Genomic DNA, 20,752 nt, shown 5'->3' with positions numbered 1-20,752 from the left:
ATTTAACCTTTGGCTACCGTTGCCCTTCATGATGGCTTGCAAAGTGCTGCGTCGGTGTCAGACGTTCACTCTCACAGAGTCAATAAACCCAAATATATGCCACACTCACACGCTGTCGCTCTCTCACTCACCTGTCGTCCCTAGTGTCGGGGAGGTCTCGGTGGAAGCCCAGTCGATTGCTGATAAGTACGTTGAAAGCGTGCTTGTGATAGCCCATGTCTCGAATCTCCTGGTCTTGCTCATTAAAAATCATACCTGAAGAGGAAAAAACAGGATGGAGAGAAGAAAAAAGGATGCATCCACTACTGGGGGTGGTTAGGCTGGTCCACATTGCCATGGTAACACAAGCAGCCTTCATCCTGAGTGGGTGGTAATGGCTTTGCTTAGTAACTCCATGGAAACAACTCACTCAACAGCCATCTGAAGGCCTCACTTCAATCCAAAGACACTTCAAACATGCCTTTGTATTGCTGCAATGCACAATGTCTTTCTTTGCGCCTGCTTTGGACAGGTAAAAAAATATATAATAATAATAACTCAATGCCAACCGAACCTGCTCAACGATAATCGGTAATGAATTATGGTTAGCTTGATTGGTCCTGTGTTTCTCACTGTCCAGCTCCAAATGGGCATTGACGCATAAAGGCATCGTGGAATCGTCTAGGCTACACTCTGGAGCCGATCGTTTTCACATCACTCTGCCTGCCTGTTAAATGTTTCATTAGTTGACATGGGAGCAAGCCAACATGACAAGCATCCCTTGGGGACCAATGAATAATACAGACCTTCAAAATGTCCTAACCATTCGAGAATCTGTCATGAGTACGAGTGAGCTTGTGGAGCTTAAGCTCATCATTCTGGATGTGTGAAATTCTGAAGGCAATGCAGCTGGTTATGAGGCAGTTCACATGAACTTTGTTAACAACCATTTATAAACTCCTATCATCAGAACATTCCTTCTCACATACACCTCTCCTAAATTCTGTTTATAGATGAGAGATCTTTTACAAGTTTCATGCTCTGAAGGGCTCACTTACCCATCTCCGGAGAGAGATTGGCCTTTTTGTTGCCCCTTGCTGCAGGGACTGCCTTGATGCCTTGCTCTTGGCCTCCTCCAGGGCTCCTGGTGAAGCGTGATTGGAAGCGTTTGGCCTGGGGCCCCTGGATGGGCACATTCCTGAAGGAGGGCCGGCCGCTGTCCTGGCTCAGGCTGAAGTAGAGGAAGAGCAGGACGGACCAGGTCACAGAGGTGAAGAGGCAACCATAGCAGAAGTAGCGCAGTGTGACGCTGCCCATGGTAGCACTAGCATTGTCGGCGGTCCATGCTCAGGCCCCTGTCGAGGAAACCAGAGAGGCAACAGGTTAAAGGTCTAGATCAGGGATGGGCAACATTGGAGGTGGGGGCCACAACAAAAAAAACGGAACTCATCGTGAGGGGCCGTACTGACTCCATTTTAGCGCCCCCCACCCCTTGACAGCAGAGAAGAAGAAAAAATGTTTTAAACCTGCACTTTTTGCCATGCATGGTAGAGAAAATATGCACTTTACAGCTAAATTCATGCCATTTTTTTGGACATAAAGAAATACAAATTGACCAGATACATCCTTTTATCCCCCTATACTTATTGAACCACCTCCCTCTAACAAAAGCAGCATACATATAATTGGAAATTATATATTAATATACATACACAATAAATTTCAAAAAAATGACTTCGGCAGAAAGATCGGAAGACATTGAAAAAAGGTATAGAAACGGTAAAATGGTCAAATGTTCATTTTAACAGATTGGATTCTGCCAGCTAATGAGGCAGACTATCCCTGTTAAAGTCCGCTTTAACTCAAGTGACTAGGCTTGCAAAGTTAGTTTTATGGAGAGTAGCCAGAGAGTGTATTATATCCACACCCAAATAGGAGGGGCGACAGACGGAAAGGCAGGGCTCCAAGATGAATTTGCTTGGCAGCAGGGTTGATCAGAAAACATTCACTTTCTGAATGATCAATTTGTAACCTGAGAATGATCCAAACGTGTTTAAAATATGCATTGTCATCGACAGCGTTTACAGGGTTAGTGATATAATAGATCATCGGCATACAGCAACACTGTGCTCTTCACCAGCTCGGTGGATTCCAGTGAATTATGGTGATAATTTTAAGGCCAAGGACAGAGGTTCTATGCAAAAGGGGGGCCCTCTGGGGAGGGGGGGAGGGGGAAGTATTTTGAATGTTGGTGTGTATGCTAGCCGTAGGAGCAGAATAGAGCAGACATATTTCATTAGATGAAATTGGACCAAAAACAAAATCTTAAATAAATAATCCCACTCCACCTGGTCGAAAGAATTCTCTGCATCAAGAGAAACAATTTTGCGGTCTGGAGAGATAGGAGAGTATAATGTTCAAAAGCCGACGTACATTGGAAAACAGTTGTCACTCTTTGATGATCAGATGTGACATCCTGAAGGCACGGTTCCAACCGGCATGCTAGAACCTTAGCTAATATTTTAACATCAGCGTTCAAAAGTGAAATGGGCCGATATCCACCACATTCCACCGGATCTTAATCTTTAAGTATAAGTGAGATGGAGGCTTGAGTTACAGTTGGGAGGGGGGAGCCCTGTGATAACGAGTCGGTGAACATATCTAATAGTAATGGGGCGGCGAGTTGATCGGAGAAGGTGTTATACAAATCGACAGGGAAAACATCAGGGCCTGGGGCCTTGACACTTTGCATTAACTTTAGACCCTTTGTTATCTCATCAAGATGCAGAGGGTTGTCCAGAACTTCACTCATGTCCATATCAATGGATGGGATATCCAAGTTATCTAAAAAAAGTTGTCCATGACCATATTATCTGATGGGGGTTCAGATTGGTAGAGGATATAATATAAATGACACAAAAGTTGAATTAATATTAGAGGGATCACGTGTAAGATTACATGAGGAGTCATACCTGAGAGATGAGGCTAACTGGCGTTTAAGTTGGTGTGCCAAAAGGCGGCTGGCCTCGTCACCATATTCGTAGTTCGTCCCCTTTGTTCTACACATTTTGCCATAGGGTGGAGGCAAATGTTTGCCGTTTTTAATATGATAACTGATATTCAAATGTGCCCCACGCCAGTCGGTAATTCGACCATTCTTTCTACAAGTTTACATAGCTGGCACCTACACTATTGTAGCTGACATGGGCTAATTGAGTGACGGCTGATGCACAACCACATTTCATAATAGAAAAGTAGAATACATAGGGTGCTAACTCTCAACAGTATGTTGAGGCCCGGACTTAGTTCCTAAAAAAACTACAAAGATATGTTCGTCCGCAGGCCTACAAAAAGGAGGGGGGTTCTGCTGTGCATATAAGCAGTTCTGCTATGCATCAAGTGAGTTCTCCAAAACTTCAATGAACTCAGATCTGGTCAATAGTTTCTATGAATAGCCTGAACTTTATAGACACGCATTCAAATAAATTATCCAGATGAGGATTTTACTTCAAACACAAAACGCTTTGGAAACGCACAGCTATTTATAACCAACAAACATCACGAATAATTTACACCTTACTCTTTCCCCCCCCCCATCCCCGGCAGAAAAACAAGGAATTTCAGATATGTGCGTTTTAACCAGTCTGGTTGGAATTATGTGGGCTTTTGGCACTGCATTCAAATATATTTACAAATCTTAAGAGTAACATTTAATACAACAAAAGAACCAAGTCTGGGGGATTTGCGCCATCACAATTTCTGTCAGATGAGGACAGCAGGGTGGAAACAAGGCAAGTCCTCTGAAAAACAGACTACGGCCTAAGCATGATTAATTGGTGACAAGACGCACACCGATGTCACAGTGTTGTTTTGCTGTGGCACTTAGTGGCTCGTTAGTCAGACCAGTGAAAAGGAATGTCAAGAAACACAGCTGAAAATGGGAAGATGAGCAGAGGAATAAGACAGACACTGACAGACACAGAGTCATACAGAAGAACAATTGGGAGAGATGGAACAAGTGCAACGCCATAGGTAAATAAATATGGAAGCAGTAGCACTGCATGTGATGAAAGGATTAGACCATGAAATAATAGGCCTACATATTAGAGTAAGCGGTAAAGTTCCATACGACAACAAGTTTAGCTTTCTAGCACCTATAGACGGAAGGTTATGGAGTCTAAAGGGGGCCTGGGTCACATGGCCAAAATGGCATACATACAGTTGAAGTCAGAAGTTTACATACACTTAGGTTGGAGTCATTAAAACTCATTTTTCAACCACAGGTATTGGAGTGGCCATCACAAAGCCCTGCCCTCAATCCCACAGAACAATTGTGGGCAGAACAAAAAGTGTGTGCAAGCAAGGAGGCCTACAAACCTGACTCAGTTACATCAGCTCTGTCAGGAGGAATCGGCGAAAATTCACCCAACCTATTGTTGGAAGCTTGTGGAAGGCTACCCAAAACACTTGACCTAAGATAAACAGTTTAAAGGCAATGCTACCAAATACTAATTGAGTCCATGTAAACTTCTGATCCACTGGGAATGTGATGAAACAAATAATTCTCTCTACTATTATCCTGACATTTCACATTCTTAAAAATAAAGTGGTGAAGCTAACTGACCAAATACAGGGAATTTTTACTAGGATTAAAATGTCAGGAATTGTGAAAAACTGAGTTTAAATGCATTTGGCTAAGGTGTATGTAAACTTCCGACTTCAACTGTATGCCAACATTGATGATTTTTTTCTCAATGATGCTTTTAGATACAAAATGTCAACAATCCTTCCGCCAAGGGACTATATGGTTTACATTTTGGTAAATCACCCAAATCATGGTCCTTTTTTGTTCTGGTTTCATGAGGAATCACTCATTAGGCCTAGTTGAAGTGGACAGGCTCACAGTCTGCCAAATGCTACAGGAAAGACACCAAGTGCAACATGCTTTATGGCAAATCCATGGCCAACCTCAAGAGGTGAGTCATGTGGCTTGGGTGGTCTAGCGGTTCGTGCCGCCGCTCACAGCCCACATGTAGCCTATACTGCCCCACTGCCTTTTGACCAAAAAAAGACATTGTTTTAAAAAGGTGGGAATTGTTTTTTGCAACAGCACATCTAGGTGGTACCAAAGTATGAGAAAGAATCCCAATACTTTCTACTTTCGTAAATAAACAAAGGAAATTAGTAGGAATGCAACAATATCGGAATCGGACAATATTAGATAAAAATGCCAACATGATGTTTAGTTAACTCAGATGTGCAAAACCGATGTCAAAGCTGACGCACACACCGATATGACGTAATGACGCCACGTAAAATGTTGCACTACAATGTGCAACACAGCATTCCTAACCTAGCCCACAATGTCTGCTGTGTGGATCGAGCAGTCAACAAGTCGAGCAGTCATTTGAAAGAGTAAGAAAAAAAGAGAAATGCCCTGCTGGAGTTACACAGTAATCGTGTCATAACTGACATACTATGTAACGCCATTTGGGTCTTTACGGGTCAAAAAACGCGTCAAATAAGCTTTCAATTTGCCACGTCAAATAACAGTTCCATTATAGAATGTTGTGGGTTCTGAATTTGCACGTGCAAGCCAAGCGTCACCACTACTATCAGTAGCACTGTCAAAGCTGTATAAAAGTCTGCAAACAAGCAAACACTGGCCATGAACGATGTGTTTACAATACCGCGTTGGTAATAAAGCATTATTTGTTTGACTGCAACTTCTGGAGTAGCTAGCTTTAGCTTGCACCAATACAACCAGCCTGAAAACAAATAGAAACTGCAGACATTTTCATTATTTTAGCAATGATTTAGGAATCCTTGTGAGTAAGTATTAGCTAGGTAGAACTTGTTGTTTGCCTATTGAAATTGAACTTCAGTTCATGAAAATAAATATCTAGCCAGCTACTTAACCCTGTTGCCCGAAGCTAACGTTATAAGCAGCCAGCTAGCTTCATCTGGCTAGTGAGGCTCGACTGGACCGAGTTATGTATTGTGAAGCTAGCCACAATAAGGATTAGGCACCCACAATAAGGATTAGGCACAAGTGGAATTTGCGGTTTGCCTTCAAAATAAAAGCACCTCTTTGAAAGTGATGCAGAAGGTTACAATTGGTGTAATCATGCCATATTTAGACTAGATCATGTTAAACAAGGTTGGAATGTGAAGCAATGAAACGGTATATCAGACGACTCGGTGACACCCACAGACCAAAACCGTGAAGAGTTTATGCAAATATTAGTGTTGTAGCTCTTATCGCGGGACTGTGACAAATCACCTTCCCAGTCAGCCTATCATGTGTATTTATGGACATTCATATTGCACTGTACAGCTTCACCTAAATATTGGGGATCAATGATATGGGATATCAGTCTACTCAATACCCAAGATATATAATTTTTCCCCCAGAGTTATCAGACTCCAAAACATCCACAGTATTGTCTTTCCTCAGGAATAGTGTTCAATACACATAGGTTGACAATAAATGAGTCCCGCAATAAGAGCTACAACGTTAATGTTCTCTGGGTGGCACTGAGTAGACACATACCTCATGTCATTGAACCACAATCCATAGGTAAGGCTGTACAGTGAAATAAGTATCTCCCCAACGCAATTCTAAAGTATAATACATCCAGTGTGATTGTCAAATTGTCTTTTGTTGATTTTATATAAAAACATTCCAACCTCATTTAGCATGAGCTATTCAATTACGGCCTAATTCTACTATTTGTATTCATTTGCATCACTGTAAATGACATACTTTTATTTTGAAGACTAACCGCAAAGTCCACTATTGTGGCTAATCCTTATTGCTAGATTCACATAGATGGGTCTGACCACAATTAATCAAATAAAAGCTCTTAGAAATTAGGGTTATTTTAGATGACACCTAGCTAACTATAGCTACTGAAACAGATGTCATTTTGTTATGTTTTGGGGGAAGATTGTTTACATCCATAAGCTAGCTAGCTTTTTTTTTTTTTTTAAATGTTTTATATATATATCCAGAACTGTAGGTGCGCGAGACAACTTTACCAGCATCATAGCATATGTATTGATGAATCGTTGTGACATATGAAATCCGAGTGATTGATTACACTATGTGTAATAATTACATAATAATTTAACGCGTTCATGAATTTATGTGCAGTCATATTCAGGTCCTGATTGGTCAAATAATGTTATTTGACACGACAAATAGTGTTTTGACACACAAAAGACCCAAACGGCATTCCATAGTATGAGAAATCCTGGTTGAGAATGAAACAAATGAACAACAAAACAGCACAGCAAGTAAGTGAAAGAAATAGGTTTTGATTATGTTTTACTGGTGATGGGGACATACATTAAATGCCAACAAAATAACTTTTTGGTCAGTGTGGTGAGTGTGTGTAACCTTTATTTAACTAGGCAAGTCAGTTAAGAACAAATTCTTATTTACGACGGCCTACCCCGGATGACGCTGGGACAATTATGCGTCGCCCTGTGGGACTCCCAGTCACGGCCAGATGTGATACGGCCTGGATTCGAACCAGGGACTGTAGTGACACCTCTTGCACTGAGATGCAGTGCCTTAGAATGCTGCGTCCATGCATGTGTGTGTGTTAACTATTTAACTGTACTGGAATGCTTAAACATCGGTTATTAGGTATCGTTTTTTTTGGCAAGGAAAATATCGGATATCGGCCAAAAATGTCTTATCGGTGCGTCACTAGAAATTAGGCTTAATGAAGTACACCAATGCGCTAGTATTGCCTGCTAGACTAGTTTATATTTCTGCCGTCAGTAGTATAACAAAAAAGTTATAGCTGATGTCAAAATGTTGATAGCCGTTTATTTCCCAGAAAGAGAGAACATTATAAGGACAAGGGTCTTTTGAATTTCACCAACAAGTTAACCATTAACCACCCACACAAATGCCTGAGAAAATAAACCCCAAAAAGTTAATATGAATAGTTAGCCTAGTACATGAATCTTGGCCTAACACAAAACTATTGTACTCTGCAAAACAAGTCTGTTAAACACAGAAATTATTTGTGTAAATGTAACACCAAATAGGCCTAGTTCAACAGGAAAACCCTGAGCTACTCTTGGTCTCAAAGTGAGCTGACCTGAGGCTGCTGGGGTGACCAGCTACTGATTTAACAAACCAGAGACGATTCAGGAAAGAATACTAGATCATTCTTTGCTAAACTAAGCAGTTGTATTTCAAAAGTATAAAAACAATGAACACGCTTCAGAATAAACCAGTTCCCGTAAGGCGATCTGGGCTATGATTTAGGCTCGCTAGACGACTATTTGACGGCTTGGGACTATAAGGTTCTATCTGCAAAAAGAAGATTGAGATAACTGGCTTTAAAGTTCCGAACCCTCATTGGTTTGAATGGTGTCAGAAATACTCATCTAGTATCATTATGAATTTAACAACATGAATTGGGTTATTCAGAGTACAAGGCTATGTCAATAAATACATTTTGATAAAAATGCAGATAGAACCTTAATAGTCCCAAAATACACACTCATACTACTCACTGATAGCCCACGTTATTTCATGATGGCCTGGATCCAATGACGTTGCAAAAAGATACAACAAAAATATGAGAGTAACTGGAGACCAGTCGTCCTGCTACATCATGATGCCAAGAAGGGAGGGACACCACCCACTATGGAGATGAGGTGCCATCTGACCTCAGATCCTGCTTCTACCGACCTATTTATGCCCATGGGTCTTTTTCAGATGTGACTGTTGCCTTGGCAGGGCTAGGAACTCAATCATTCTGTTTGTCCTTCTACGGGCCTACTAGGTTACTTTTTATGAGTTTATAATCTAAAGTGCCACCTAGGTAAACAATGTGTGGCATTTACTTAATTTAGCTTAATCCAGTTTAAAAGAAAAATATGTAATCCTGAAATGACAAATGTAGGTCTACACTAGTACATTTCGATCTTCAGCCATGTAACATCTGCAACTTGCTGAAAAAATTGTGTTTATTTCTAAGAGCCCACTCAGTTTCACAGCGAGCACAAATATTGCATCGCCACGACACCACAAATTAATCAGAGGGACCAAGCCGGGCAGGGAGGGGACTATGAAAGGGAACGTTCGAGAATTTGAGATCTCTGAGACACGGTTAGGAGAGAAGCAGCCTGGCTCCGGTTCCTAACCCCCTGCCATTGAGCCCAGCAACACAAGAAATTCAGTAAGTCATCAACAATTGAAACACCAGTGGGGGAAGGCCTTACACAGGGAAGCCTGTCAACCTGCCTCATTATCTAATAGTGACTCTTGAAGGGCCATCTAGGCTATGTGCCTGGTAACATTTAATGTCTAAATCCAGTTGTCCTATAATCCTATATGGATTATCAGATTCTGCGTCAATACAATACATTTTGACTGTTCATTGACATTATTATAACATCTCTTCTCTGATTGTCTGTCAGCGTGCACTCCAGGAATTGGTCTTCGTACTGTACCTTGCATAAAGTATCAGCTCCCATATTCTCATGTGTTTGACTCAATGTCAAACCACCCCATGCTTTTATAAACAAGGCAATAGACAATATTTTTGCCCTTGAGCTCTGACGGCTGGTCAAATAACAGGACTATCAACTGTGGCTAGTGTTGTCCCATTAGGTTGACTACAGTATGTCTGTGGATCAGGGCTCCAGACTGTACACGGCATTGATCCACGGCTGAAGGGGCCAGCGCAAAACAGATGCTAACTGTAGCCTAAACATTAATGAGCGTTAGGCCTAGGCTACGTGCGCTAATGCTACTTCAGGACAATAATTGAGGCCTGAATGCTCAATGCTTGTCACAAATTAGGCAAGTTGCTCTCGACACTTTCTAAATGGAAAAGGCTTAGATAAAATGTCCTTTCTACTTCTTTCACACTCTAACTTTAAAAATCACTGCCTGAATTTATTAGCAAAATCAATATCCATTTCAGAAGAGTGTGTCCGTTTCACACGGAGGAGTTAGAGGCCAGAGTTTCTCAACTTGAGAAGAAGGGGACTGTAAAATTAAAATTGGCACTGAGTTAAATGGGATTCATCAGATGTAGTCACAGTGGTCCAGAGGGACAAGGCTGTTTTAAATTGTACCACAGAAAAGAGAACAGAGCCTTGCTAATTCAGTTCCCTTCTGGTTTCAATTTAGAAAATGGAACGAGCAAGTTCAAATATACTTGCAGTCTGTCTCTCTCTCTCTCTCTCTCTCTCAAGCATAGTCCCGTCACACCCCACACTTTTACATGAATAACAACTTTTTTCAAATATGCTGAACTGGCCCCATTACAAAGATTAAAGGCTAGAACAGGGGGAAAAAACACCAGCGTGGTCTATAATTAGCCACCTGAAGCCTGAAACAATAACTGAGGGGCTCATGCCGTTAGTATAATCGGAAACTTCCATATTGCAAGCAGTGATTTGGACTGTATGGCTGCCTGTCACACCCAAGTCAATACTTTGTAGAAGCACCTTTGGCAGTGATTTTCTCCCTTGCAGATTTTTGTTGTGTGTGTGAGAGAGAGAGAGACTTAAGCCTTGTTCACACTGCATGCCTTAATGCTCAAATCAGTTTTGTTTTTCAAATTGGATGTGTGTGTTCAGACAGCATTCATTTGCTGACATGGCTGTGTGCACAGTGATCTAGGCTGATTGGTGTTGGTGCTTCCCATCACTCAGAGGTTATGTGGCAAGTTTAGGTGACAATGCCTGCTATGGACGTTTCCCCAGTCATAAGATGATCCAACTCTTTGGCTAGCCACAGCAGTCATCTAGCTAGCTAGGTAGCCAATTAGCTTTCTAGCACATTCACTCGTTTGTAAACAATTCACAGAACAGCTAACAAGCAACAAGATTGAGGGCAAATAAAACCCCCTTCAAGGAAAATACATCAGATTTAACCATTCACACAAGTTCCATGGTCAGTTTTCAGATTTGTATTTCAGTGGTTACATTCGGCCACATTTGGCTCCATGTGAACTACAATTCCGACACTGTGTTTTAACGTTTAGAAAAGTAAATCAGAATATGCCGAATAAGAAGATACACTTACCGTAGCAGTTTTGCACAGATCCACAAGATGTGCGTGCCTTCAGCTGACGAACTACACTTCCTCCACAGCTATGCTTACACATAAGTTTTTGGAGCACGCTAGATAGATAATTAGCACAGGTGGCAGCCTGTCTTCGGTCCGTCTTCCGTAAACAAGCGATGTAACATGGAGATATGGCCATGTGGTGATACGAACCCTATCCAAAGGCGTGTAGTAATTTAAGCTTTTGCTTACCTCTCACTGATATGAAAGATACAGTCTTTATGGTTTCCAAGAATGTACTGCAAGCGAAGCGTGTTAATGTTTTGAGCAAGCGTCGAGGCTTAACAAAACTCTCCCAGTCAGAAGATACCATTTCTACCAAAAACTGTAGATCACCTTTACGCCACAGACACATACAAAGCTCTCGCCCTCCATTTGACAAATCTGACCACAACTCGATCCTCCTGATTGCTGCTTACAAGCAAAAACTCAAAACAGGAAGTACCAGTGACATGCTCAATACAGAAGTGGTCCGATTCTACAGTTACAGGATTGTTTCGATAGCACAGATTGGAATAAGTTCCAGGATTCATCAGATGGCATTAGTCACCGGCTTCATTATTAAGTGAATCGATGTTGTCGTGACCGTACGTACAGATCCCAACCAGAAGCAATGGCTTATAGGCAACATTCGCACTGAGCTAAAGACTAGAGCTGCCGCTTTCAAGGATCAGGACACTAAGGATCAGGACACATAAGAAATAACGCTACGCCCTGCGACGAACCATGAAACAGACAAAGTGTCAATACAGGACTAAGATTGAATCTTACTACACTAGCTCTGACTGTTCGGATGTGGCAGGGCTTGCAAACTATCACGGATCACAAAGGGGAACCCAGCCGTGAGCTTCCCAGTGACACCAGCCTACCAGACGATGCTACCAAGCAACACCAAACCATGCTGAGAGAAACAGCTGTTCCGGACGACTGTGTGATCCCCCTCGCTGTAGCCGATGGGAGTAAGACATTTTATTTTCAAACTTTCCCTGGCCCAGTCCTTAATACCTACATGTTTCAAGCAGTCTACCACAGTCCCTCTGCCCAATAACAGCAAGATAACCTGTCTAAATTACTTTCACTCCATAGCACTCACATCTGTAGCCATGAAATGCTTTGGCTGGTCAGTGCTCACACAACACCATCATCCCAAACACCCTGGACCCACTCCAATTCGCATACTGTCCCAACAAATGACGCAATCTCTATTGCACTCCACACAGCCCTTTCCTACCTGGACAAAAGGAACATTGACTACATCTCAACATTCAACTCCACTAGAAAGGTCTATTGAGTGCTGATGTCATTTCCTGTCACAACTTGTGGACTTGTTTACCTGCTGCTGTGCATTTTGTTGCTAGCCTTACTTTGCTACCTGCCAACGTTAAATTTTTTTTAAAAATATTCAACTTATTCACCCCGGACGCGTTATCTGGACATGGTTCTACAGGACCTCCACCAGCCAAAGTCAAGTAGTAACATAAACACTAGGCATTCTAATTGCAGTCGCTGTACTCGTAATATACAGGAGAACGATCGCCTTATGGTGAGGATAGCCGTGCTGCAAGCCCAGCTTCAGAAGCAATCGTTAGACAAGGGTAATGTAAGTATAGGAAATTATGAAACAGCATCTGTGCCACAAATAAGTACAGATAGTAGTATAAATCCCCTCGCACAGTCCCCGCAGCCAAAATATTTTCTCATGGCTTCTTGAAGGAAATGCTCAACCGGTGTCGCTCATTCAGCCGACAAACTTTCAACCGGTTCTCCCCATTAAACAATGAGTCAGAGGCCGAGCCTCCTCTGGTCTCTCCTCCACCTGTTACGGGGTCTGAGATGCCGAAGCCTCCCACTATTAGCGTGTTTATCACCTAGAAAGATGTGTCGGCATCAAGTAATTGTCTCTGGCCCCCTCCCAGTTAGGGGGAGTAATGAGCTCTACAGCAGTCTCACAACTCGCTGGTTGAAAACTTCCTGCCCCACCCAAAATATATAATTTGTAGATAATTGGCCCTCTTTCAGGGACTCACCCACAAACAGGACCAAGCCTGGCCTGCTGAGGAGTAAAGGACTCCATCCTAGCTGGAGGATTGCTCTCATCTTATCTATGAACATAAACAGGGCTCTAACTCCACAATGAGATCACCAGCCTGCCAGCTTAGTGGTGTATGCCACTAGCACAGTCAGTGTATTCAGCTCAGCTATCCCCATTGAGACCATGTCTGTGCCTCGATCTAGGTTGGGCAAAACTAAACATGGTGGTGTACGCCTAAGCAATCACTGGAATAAAGACCTCCTCCATTCCTGTCATTATTGAAATAGATTGTGATATCTCACATCTCAAAATAGGGCTACTTAATGTTGGATCCCTCACTTCCAAGGCAGTTAGTCAATGAACTAATCACTGATCATAATCTTGATGTGATTGGCCTAACTGAAACATGGCTTAAGACTGATGAATTTACTGTGTTCAATGAGGCCTCTCCTCCTGGTTACACTAGTGACCATATCCCCTGCACTTCCTGCAAAGGTCGGAGGTGTTGCTAACATTTACAATACCAAATTTCAATTTACAAAAAAAACACAAAAAATGCATTTGTCTTTTGAGCTTCTAGTCATGAAATCTATGCAGCCTACTCAATCACTTTTTATAGCTACTGTTTACAGGCCTCCTGGGCCGTATACAGCATTCCTCACTGAGTTCCCTGAATTCCTATCGGACCTTGTAGTCATGGCAGATAATATTCACATTTTTGGTGACTTTAATATTCACATGGAAAAGTCCACAGACCCACTCCAAAAGGCTTTCGGAGCCATCATCGACTCAGTGGGTTATGTCCAACGTGTCTCCGGACCTACTCACTGCCAGTCATACTCTGGACCTAGTTTTGTCCCGTGGAATAAATATTGTGGATCTTAATGTTTTTTCCTCATAATCCTGGACTACCGGACCACCATTTTATTACGTTTGCAATCGCAACAAATAATCTGCTCAGACCAACCAAGGATCATCAAAAGCTGTGCAATAAATTCTCAAACAACCCAAAGATTCCTAGATACCCTTCCATACTCCTTCCACCCAAGGACGTCAGAGTATAACAATCCATTAACCACCTAACTGAGGAACTTAATTTAACCTTGCATAATACCCTAGATGCAGTCGCACCCCTAAAAACAAAAATAATTTGCCAGAAGAAACTAGCTCCATGGTATACAGAAAATACCCAAGCCCTGAAGCAAGCTTCCAGAAAATTGGAATGGAAACGGCACTTCACCAAACTGGAAGTCTTCCGATAAGCTTGGAAAGACAGTAACATGAAGTATCGAAGAGCCCTCACTGCTGCTCGATCATCCTATTTTTTTCAACTTAATTGAGGAGAATAAGAACAATCCTACATTTATTTTTGATACTGTCGCAAAGCTAACTAAAAAGCAGCATTCCCAAGAGAGGATGGCTTTCACTTCAGCAGTGATAAATTCATGAACTTCTTTGACGAAAAGATCATGATCATTAGAAAGCAAATTACGGACTCTTCTTTAAATCTGCGTATTTCTCCAAAGCTCAATTGTCCTGAGTCTGCTCTACACTGCCAGGACCTAGGATCAAGGGAGACTCAAGTTTTTTATAATATATCTCGACACATTGATGAAAATAGTCATGGCCTCTAAACCTTCAAGCTGCATACTGGACCCTATTCCAACTACTAAAAGTGCTGCTTCCTGCGCTTGGCCCTCCTATGTTGAACATAATAAACGGCTCCCTATCCACAGGATGTGTACCAAACTCACTAAATGTGGCAGTAATAAAACCTCCCTTGAAAAAGCCAAACCTTGACCCAGAAATTATTTTAAAAAATAAAAATATATATATTATATATCGAATCTCCCATTCCTTTCAATTGTTTTTGAAAAAGCTGTTGCGCAGCAACTCACTGCCTTCCTGTAGACTAACAATGTATACAAAATGCTTCAGTCTGGTTTTAGACCCCATCATAGCACAGACTGCACTCGTGGAGGTTGCAAATTACCTTTTATTGGCGTCAGACCAAGGCTCTGCATCGGTCCTAATGCTCCTAGACCTTAGTGCTGCTTTTAATACCATCGATCACCACATTCTTTTGGAGAGATTGGATACCCAAATTGGTCTACACATACAGGTTCTGGCCTGGTTTAGATATTTATTTATCGGTCAGAAAGATATCAGTTTGTCTCTGTGGATGGTTTGTCCTCTGACAAATCAACTGTAAATGTTGGTGTTCCTCAAGGTTCCATTTTAGGACCTCTATTGTTTTCACTATATGTTTTACCTCTTGGTGATGTCATTCGGAAACATAATGTTAACTTTCACTGCTATGTGGACGATACACAGCTATACATTTCGAAGAAACATAGTGAAGCCCCACAATTGCCCTCCCTGGAAGCTTGTGTTTCAGACATAAGGAAGTGGATGGCTGCAAATGTTTTAATTTTAAACTCGGACAAAACAGAGATGCTAGTTCTAGATCCCAAGAAACAAAGATCTTCTGTTGGATCTGACAATTAATCTTGATCGATGTACAGTCGCGTCAAATAAAACTGTAAAGGACCTCTGCGTTACTCTGGACCCTGATCTCTCTTTTGATGAACATATCAAGACTGTTTCAAGGACAGCTTTTTTCCATCTACGTAACATTGCAAAAATCTGAAACTTTGTCCAAAAATTATGCAGAAAAATGTATCCATGCTTTTGTCACTTCTAGATTAGACTACTGCAATGCTCTACTTTCCGGCTAGACTAGAACCAAAAAATTTTATCATATTACTCCAGTGCTAGCCTCTCTACACTGGCTTCCTGTTAAGGCTAGGGCTGATTAAGGTTTTACTGCTAACCTACAAAGCATTACTTGGGCTTGCTCCTATCCATCTTTCCGATTTGGTCCTGGCGTACATACAGACATGTACGCTTCGGTCACAAGACACAGGCCTCCTTATTGTCACCAGAATTTTTAAGCAAACAGCTGAGGCAGGGCTTTCTCCTATAGAGCTCCATTTTTATGGAATGGTCTGCCTATCCATGTGAGAGGCACAGACTCGGTCTCGACCTTTAAGTCTTTATTGAAGACTCATCTCTTCAGTAGGGCCTATGATTGAGTGTAGTCTGGCCCAGGCGTGCGAAGGTGAACGGAAAGGCACTGGAGCGACGAACCGCCCTTGCTGTCTCTGCCTGGCTGGTTCTCCTCTCTCCACGGGGATTCTCTGCCTCTAACTCTATTACGGGGGCTGAGTCACTGGCTTACTGGTGCTCTTCCATGCCGTTCCTAGGAGGGATGCGTCACTTGAGTGGGTTGAGTCTCTGACGTGATCTTCCTGTCCGGGTTGGTGCCCCCCCCCTGGGTTTGTGCCATGGGGGAAATCTTCTTGGGCTATACTCGGCCTTGTCACAGGGTAGTAAGTTTGCGGTTGAAGATATCCCTCTAGTGGTTTGGAGGCTGTGCTTTGGCAAAGTGGGTGGGGTTATATCCTGCCTGGTTGGCCCTGTCTGGGGGTATAGTCAGACAAGGCCACAGTGTCTTCTGACCCCTCCTGTTTCAGCCACCAGTAATTATGCTGCACGAGTTTGTGTCCGGGGGCTAGGGTCAGCATGTTATATCTGGAGTATTTCTCCTGTCTTATCCGGTGTCGCTCTCCTCTTTCAGGACCTGAGCCCTCGGACCATGCCTCAGGACTACCTGGCCTGATAACCTGACTGGTCCCCAGTCCACCTGGTCGTGCTGCTGCTCCAGTTTCAACTGTTCTGCCTACGGCTATGGAACCCTGACTAACCGGACGTACTACCTTGTCTCGGACCTGCTGTTTTCGACTCGCTCTCTAACTCTGAATGATTGGCTATGAAAAGCCAACTAACATTTACTCCTGCGGTGCTGACCTGTTGCACCCTCTACAACCACTGTGATTATTATTATAACCCCACTGGTCATCTATGAACATATTGGCCATGCACTGTTATAATCTCCACTCGGCACAGCCAGAAGAGGACTGGCCACCACTCAGAGCCTGGTTCCTCTCTAGGTTTTTTCCGAGGTTCCTTGCCATTCTAGGGAATTTTTGCTAGCCACCATGCTTCTACATCTGCATTACTTGCTGTTTGGGGTTTTAGGCTGGGTTTCTGTATAGCACTTTGTGACGTCGGCTGATGTAAAAAATAAAATTAAAAGGGCTTTATAAATACATTTGATTGATAGCGCCCTTCAAGCTCATCACTAAGATAAGGACCCTTGGATTAAACAACTCCCGCTGCAACTGAATCCTGGATTTCCTGATGGGCCGCCCCCAGGTGGTGAGGGTAGGCAACAACACATCCGCCACGCTGACCCTGAACGGGGGCCCTCTGAGGTGTGTGCTTAATCTCCTCCTGTACTCCCTATTCACCCACGACTGCGTGGCCACGCACAACGCAAACACCATCATTAAGTTTGCAGATGACACAATGGTGGTAGGCCTGATCACCGATGAGACAGCCTATAGGGAGGTCAGAGACCTGGTAGTGTGGTGCCAGGACAACAACCTCTCCCTCAATGTCAGTTAGACAAAGGAACTGATCGTGGACTTCATAAAATAGAGGGCCAAGCATGCCCCCATTCACATCAACAGGGCTGTAGTGGAGCGGGTTGAGGACTTAAAGTTCCTTGGTGCCCACATACCTAAGGACCTATCATGGTCCAAACATACCAACACAGTCGTGAAGAGGGCACAACAACGCTTCTTCCCCCTCGCGAGGCTGAAAAGATTTGGCATGGCCCTTCAGATCCTCAAAATTTCACAGCTGCACCATTGAGAGCATCTTGACAGGTTGCATCACCGCTTGGTATGGCACTGACGCACTGGCCTCTACCCACACTGCACTACACACGCTGCTGCTACCCTATTTATTATCTATCCTGATTACCTAGACACTGTTACCCCTACTTACATGAAAATATTACCTCAATCACCTCGTACCCCAGCACATTGACTGTACTGTACTGTACAGTACTGTATCTAGCATCATTATTGTTAATATTTCCTTTTTATGCTAATTTTCATACTTTTTAACTCTGCGTTGTTAGGAAATGGTTCATAAGTAAGCATTTCACAGTCAAGTGTACATCTGATGTAGTCGGCGGATGTGACAAATAGCGTTTGTTTTGACTATAGTCAATAGCCGCTAAAGCAGTTAGTTTAAAGGCCTAGTGTCATAGCTATTGAATATCATATTACTGCAGCATAAATTTTGAATAATGTATTGCGCTACTATGATGACATTGATGTTGTGTAAAACTAAATGTTCAAAACCTATTGTGATCATGTTTGAAAGCATTTACCCTGAACTTCTGGTTGTGTAGCCTACCCTCTACTTAACTGCAGTAATGGTCAGTCCAAGCTGGGCAGGGCTGTGTATGCATTTAGCTGGGCCCAGCTTGTTCTGAGGTTGTAGAGACTTTTGTATAAATGTTCTTTCTTCTAATTAATGAAGCTTTCTTATAGCATTCTCATATCCCGGGACCCTTCATTTTACATGTACTCATCCTTATGTTTGTAACTCTTTTGGTTAATAAATCCACCACCTCTTTTGCATGGACCTCCGGCATTCCGCTTCCATCCTTCTCCATGCACCATCGCCTTTAAAAGGATCATCCTGTTCCAACTAACTTTAGACACAAACACATCCCTACTCGGTGGTGTTGCTACTGGCGTCCCCACAATTCGGTTAAATCACACCCAACCAGAGAAAGATTCAGACTAGTGCCCATGCAATCTGGTTTATTTTTTTGCATAGTTTTGCATTATAATACATGGTTGTTTTTACTAAGCTTGATATCCTTAGTTTGAGGTCTAAAATATGAGCGTTTTAGTCATGAAGAGCTGGTTTGTCAACCATCGGCATTGTGTTTTCACAGGCAGGTTCAATACACCTCTGTGGCATTATAGCCTTAGAGGACGTTAGAAAATATTCGGTGTAGCTAACGTTCTAGCTAGAATGAATACGCTAGTATACTGACGTAGCTACACGCGCACAAACTTTACTAACTTGTTATGATATGGTAGATAAACATAATGCATGGGTGCATTCACGAATCTATCTACAAGTAGTTAACGTTAACTAAAGTTGGCTATTGTGTAAGGTCAACTAACAAGCTAGCTAGTTGGGTAACGTTATAGTTAGTTGCCAGGGATCAAGAGTACACTGACGTTTACAGTAGCAGGCAAACTAGTTACAATCGCTATTGGCTGATAATATGCATAGCAATTTGGTTATATCTATATTTAGATATAGCAAAGCTGAGTGGCAAAGTTCTAGTTTCTAGCTAGTTAGCTAACATGCAATACAAGACACGCTAGCAAGTTAGTTACTTTGCTTTAACTAACACACGAGTTGACATTTAATATTAGTCATTCATTGCAGTGATCATACCAGGCAATAAGCAAATAACGTCAGCTAGTTTTGCTGCCCGCTAGCTATTTAGCGCGAGCCCTCAAATCGCGTGTGAGCGAGACCCGAGGCAACCCGAAGGAAGATTGTGCATTTATGAAATGAAAAGTGTAATGTAAACTTACGATGAACTTGCTTCATGGACATCCCAATGTGTCTTTGCTGGTGTAGCAAATTCAGTTGGCTAGGTAAACAGACGGCAGCAAGACCCAAGTGATACCTCCCCACCTTTAGTACACAACGCAACAAGCACCCTCGTGACACAAAACTACATACACCCCAATGATCCCATCCAAATCCTTTCCTAGCTGCTTAGCCATTATTTTTACTTCGGCTTACAACCAAATGCACCAAGTAAAATGGCTATAGCTAACGTTAGCTAGATACCCTTTCTGATGGACTACATTGGAGTGCAGTCTCTCTTACATTGAGTGGGTCTGTGCAGTGAGGCGGAGATACTAGGAGTTGCTAAAACTGGATTGCCCAATCAGATATGAGCAATTCGCACAGTTCAGACCAATCGAAACTCGAACAAACCTGCAGTCAACTAGTGTGAACCATAGAGATTGATAGAGGATTCGTCTTTGTATCTGTGCCTTTGAAGACTTTTTTAAAAAATATTTTTTTTTTTTATTAACAACAAATCAATACATAAAGCACATGAGGGAACACAAGCATACATAGATTACAATAGACAATCGAGCTAGGGGGTACAATATCACATTACAATTACACAAGGACCTTAAGGGACATGCATATACTTACAATTCTAACAGCTTTTTTGTTAGTAGAGCATTTAACCGTCTTAAAATACAGTTCAATTTCTTTTTGTAGGGTACGAAAATGTGGTTTTCTGTTTGTAAATTTACATTTGTGTATATGAAATTTGGCCAAAAGAATAATGAAATTAATTACATAAAAATGATTCCGCTTATTTCTATTGTATGTAAAGAATCCAAACAGTACATCTCTCCACAATAGTGTAAAATCTTCATAAATGTGTTCAATTATAAACCTACTGATGTCTTGCCACAGTTTTCTTACATGCATACAGTGTGCCTTTGTAGACATTTTTTCAGTACAGGGCACACTAACGTCACGCAAATCTTAGCGCGACTCTTGGCGGCAGTGAAAAAGCCATCGCCACCTGCGCCTATTCACAACAAACATTTAGGTTTTTATTACTTCTAAACAAAATAACCTTTTTAGGATCTCATACA

At 42.3% G+C, this 20,752-nt stretch overlaps 1 protein-coding gene across 3 annotated transcripts in view; it reads right to left on the bottom strand.

Moving 5' to 3' along the window:
- The window catches only part of LOC112227750 (polypeptide N-acetylgalactosaminyltransferase 11), a 46,380-nt gene extending 26,401 nt beyond the window's left edge, over nt 1-19,979 (bottom strand). For 2 of the 3 annotated variants that reach the window (XM_024392594.2, XM_042308747.1), the window contains exons 1-3: nt 19,658-19,979; nt 1,038-1,334; nt 132-255 (exon numbers count right to left, since the gene is read on the bottom strand). In XM_024392594.2, coding sequence (XP_024248362.1) covers nt 132-255; nt 1,038-1,296 — 383 coding nt within the window. In that variant the 5' untranslated portion in view covers nt 1,297-1,334; nt 19,658-19,979. Of the gene's footprint in view, nt 1-131; nt 256-1,037; nt 1,335-8,517; nt 8,621-19,657 lie in introns of those variants that run through there. The other variant, XM_024392595.2, reaches the window with a different exon arrangement.
- Between the last annotated feature and the right edge of the window lie 773 nt (nt 19,980-20,752).

Source organism: Oncorhynchus tshawytscha, linkage group LG29 (genome assembly GCF_018296145.1).
Source record: "Oncorhynchus tshawytscha isolate Ot180627B linkage group LG29, Otsh_v2.0, whole genome shotgun sequence".
Classification (NCBI taxonomy): Eukaryota; Metazoa; Chordata; class Actinopteri; order Salmoniformes; family Salmonidae; genus Oncorhynchus; species Oncorhynchus tshawytscha.
This window is presented reverse-complemented; position numbering and strand designations above follow the sequence as displayed.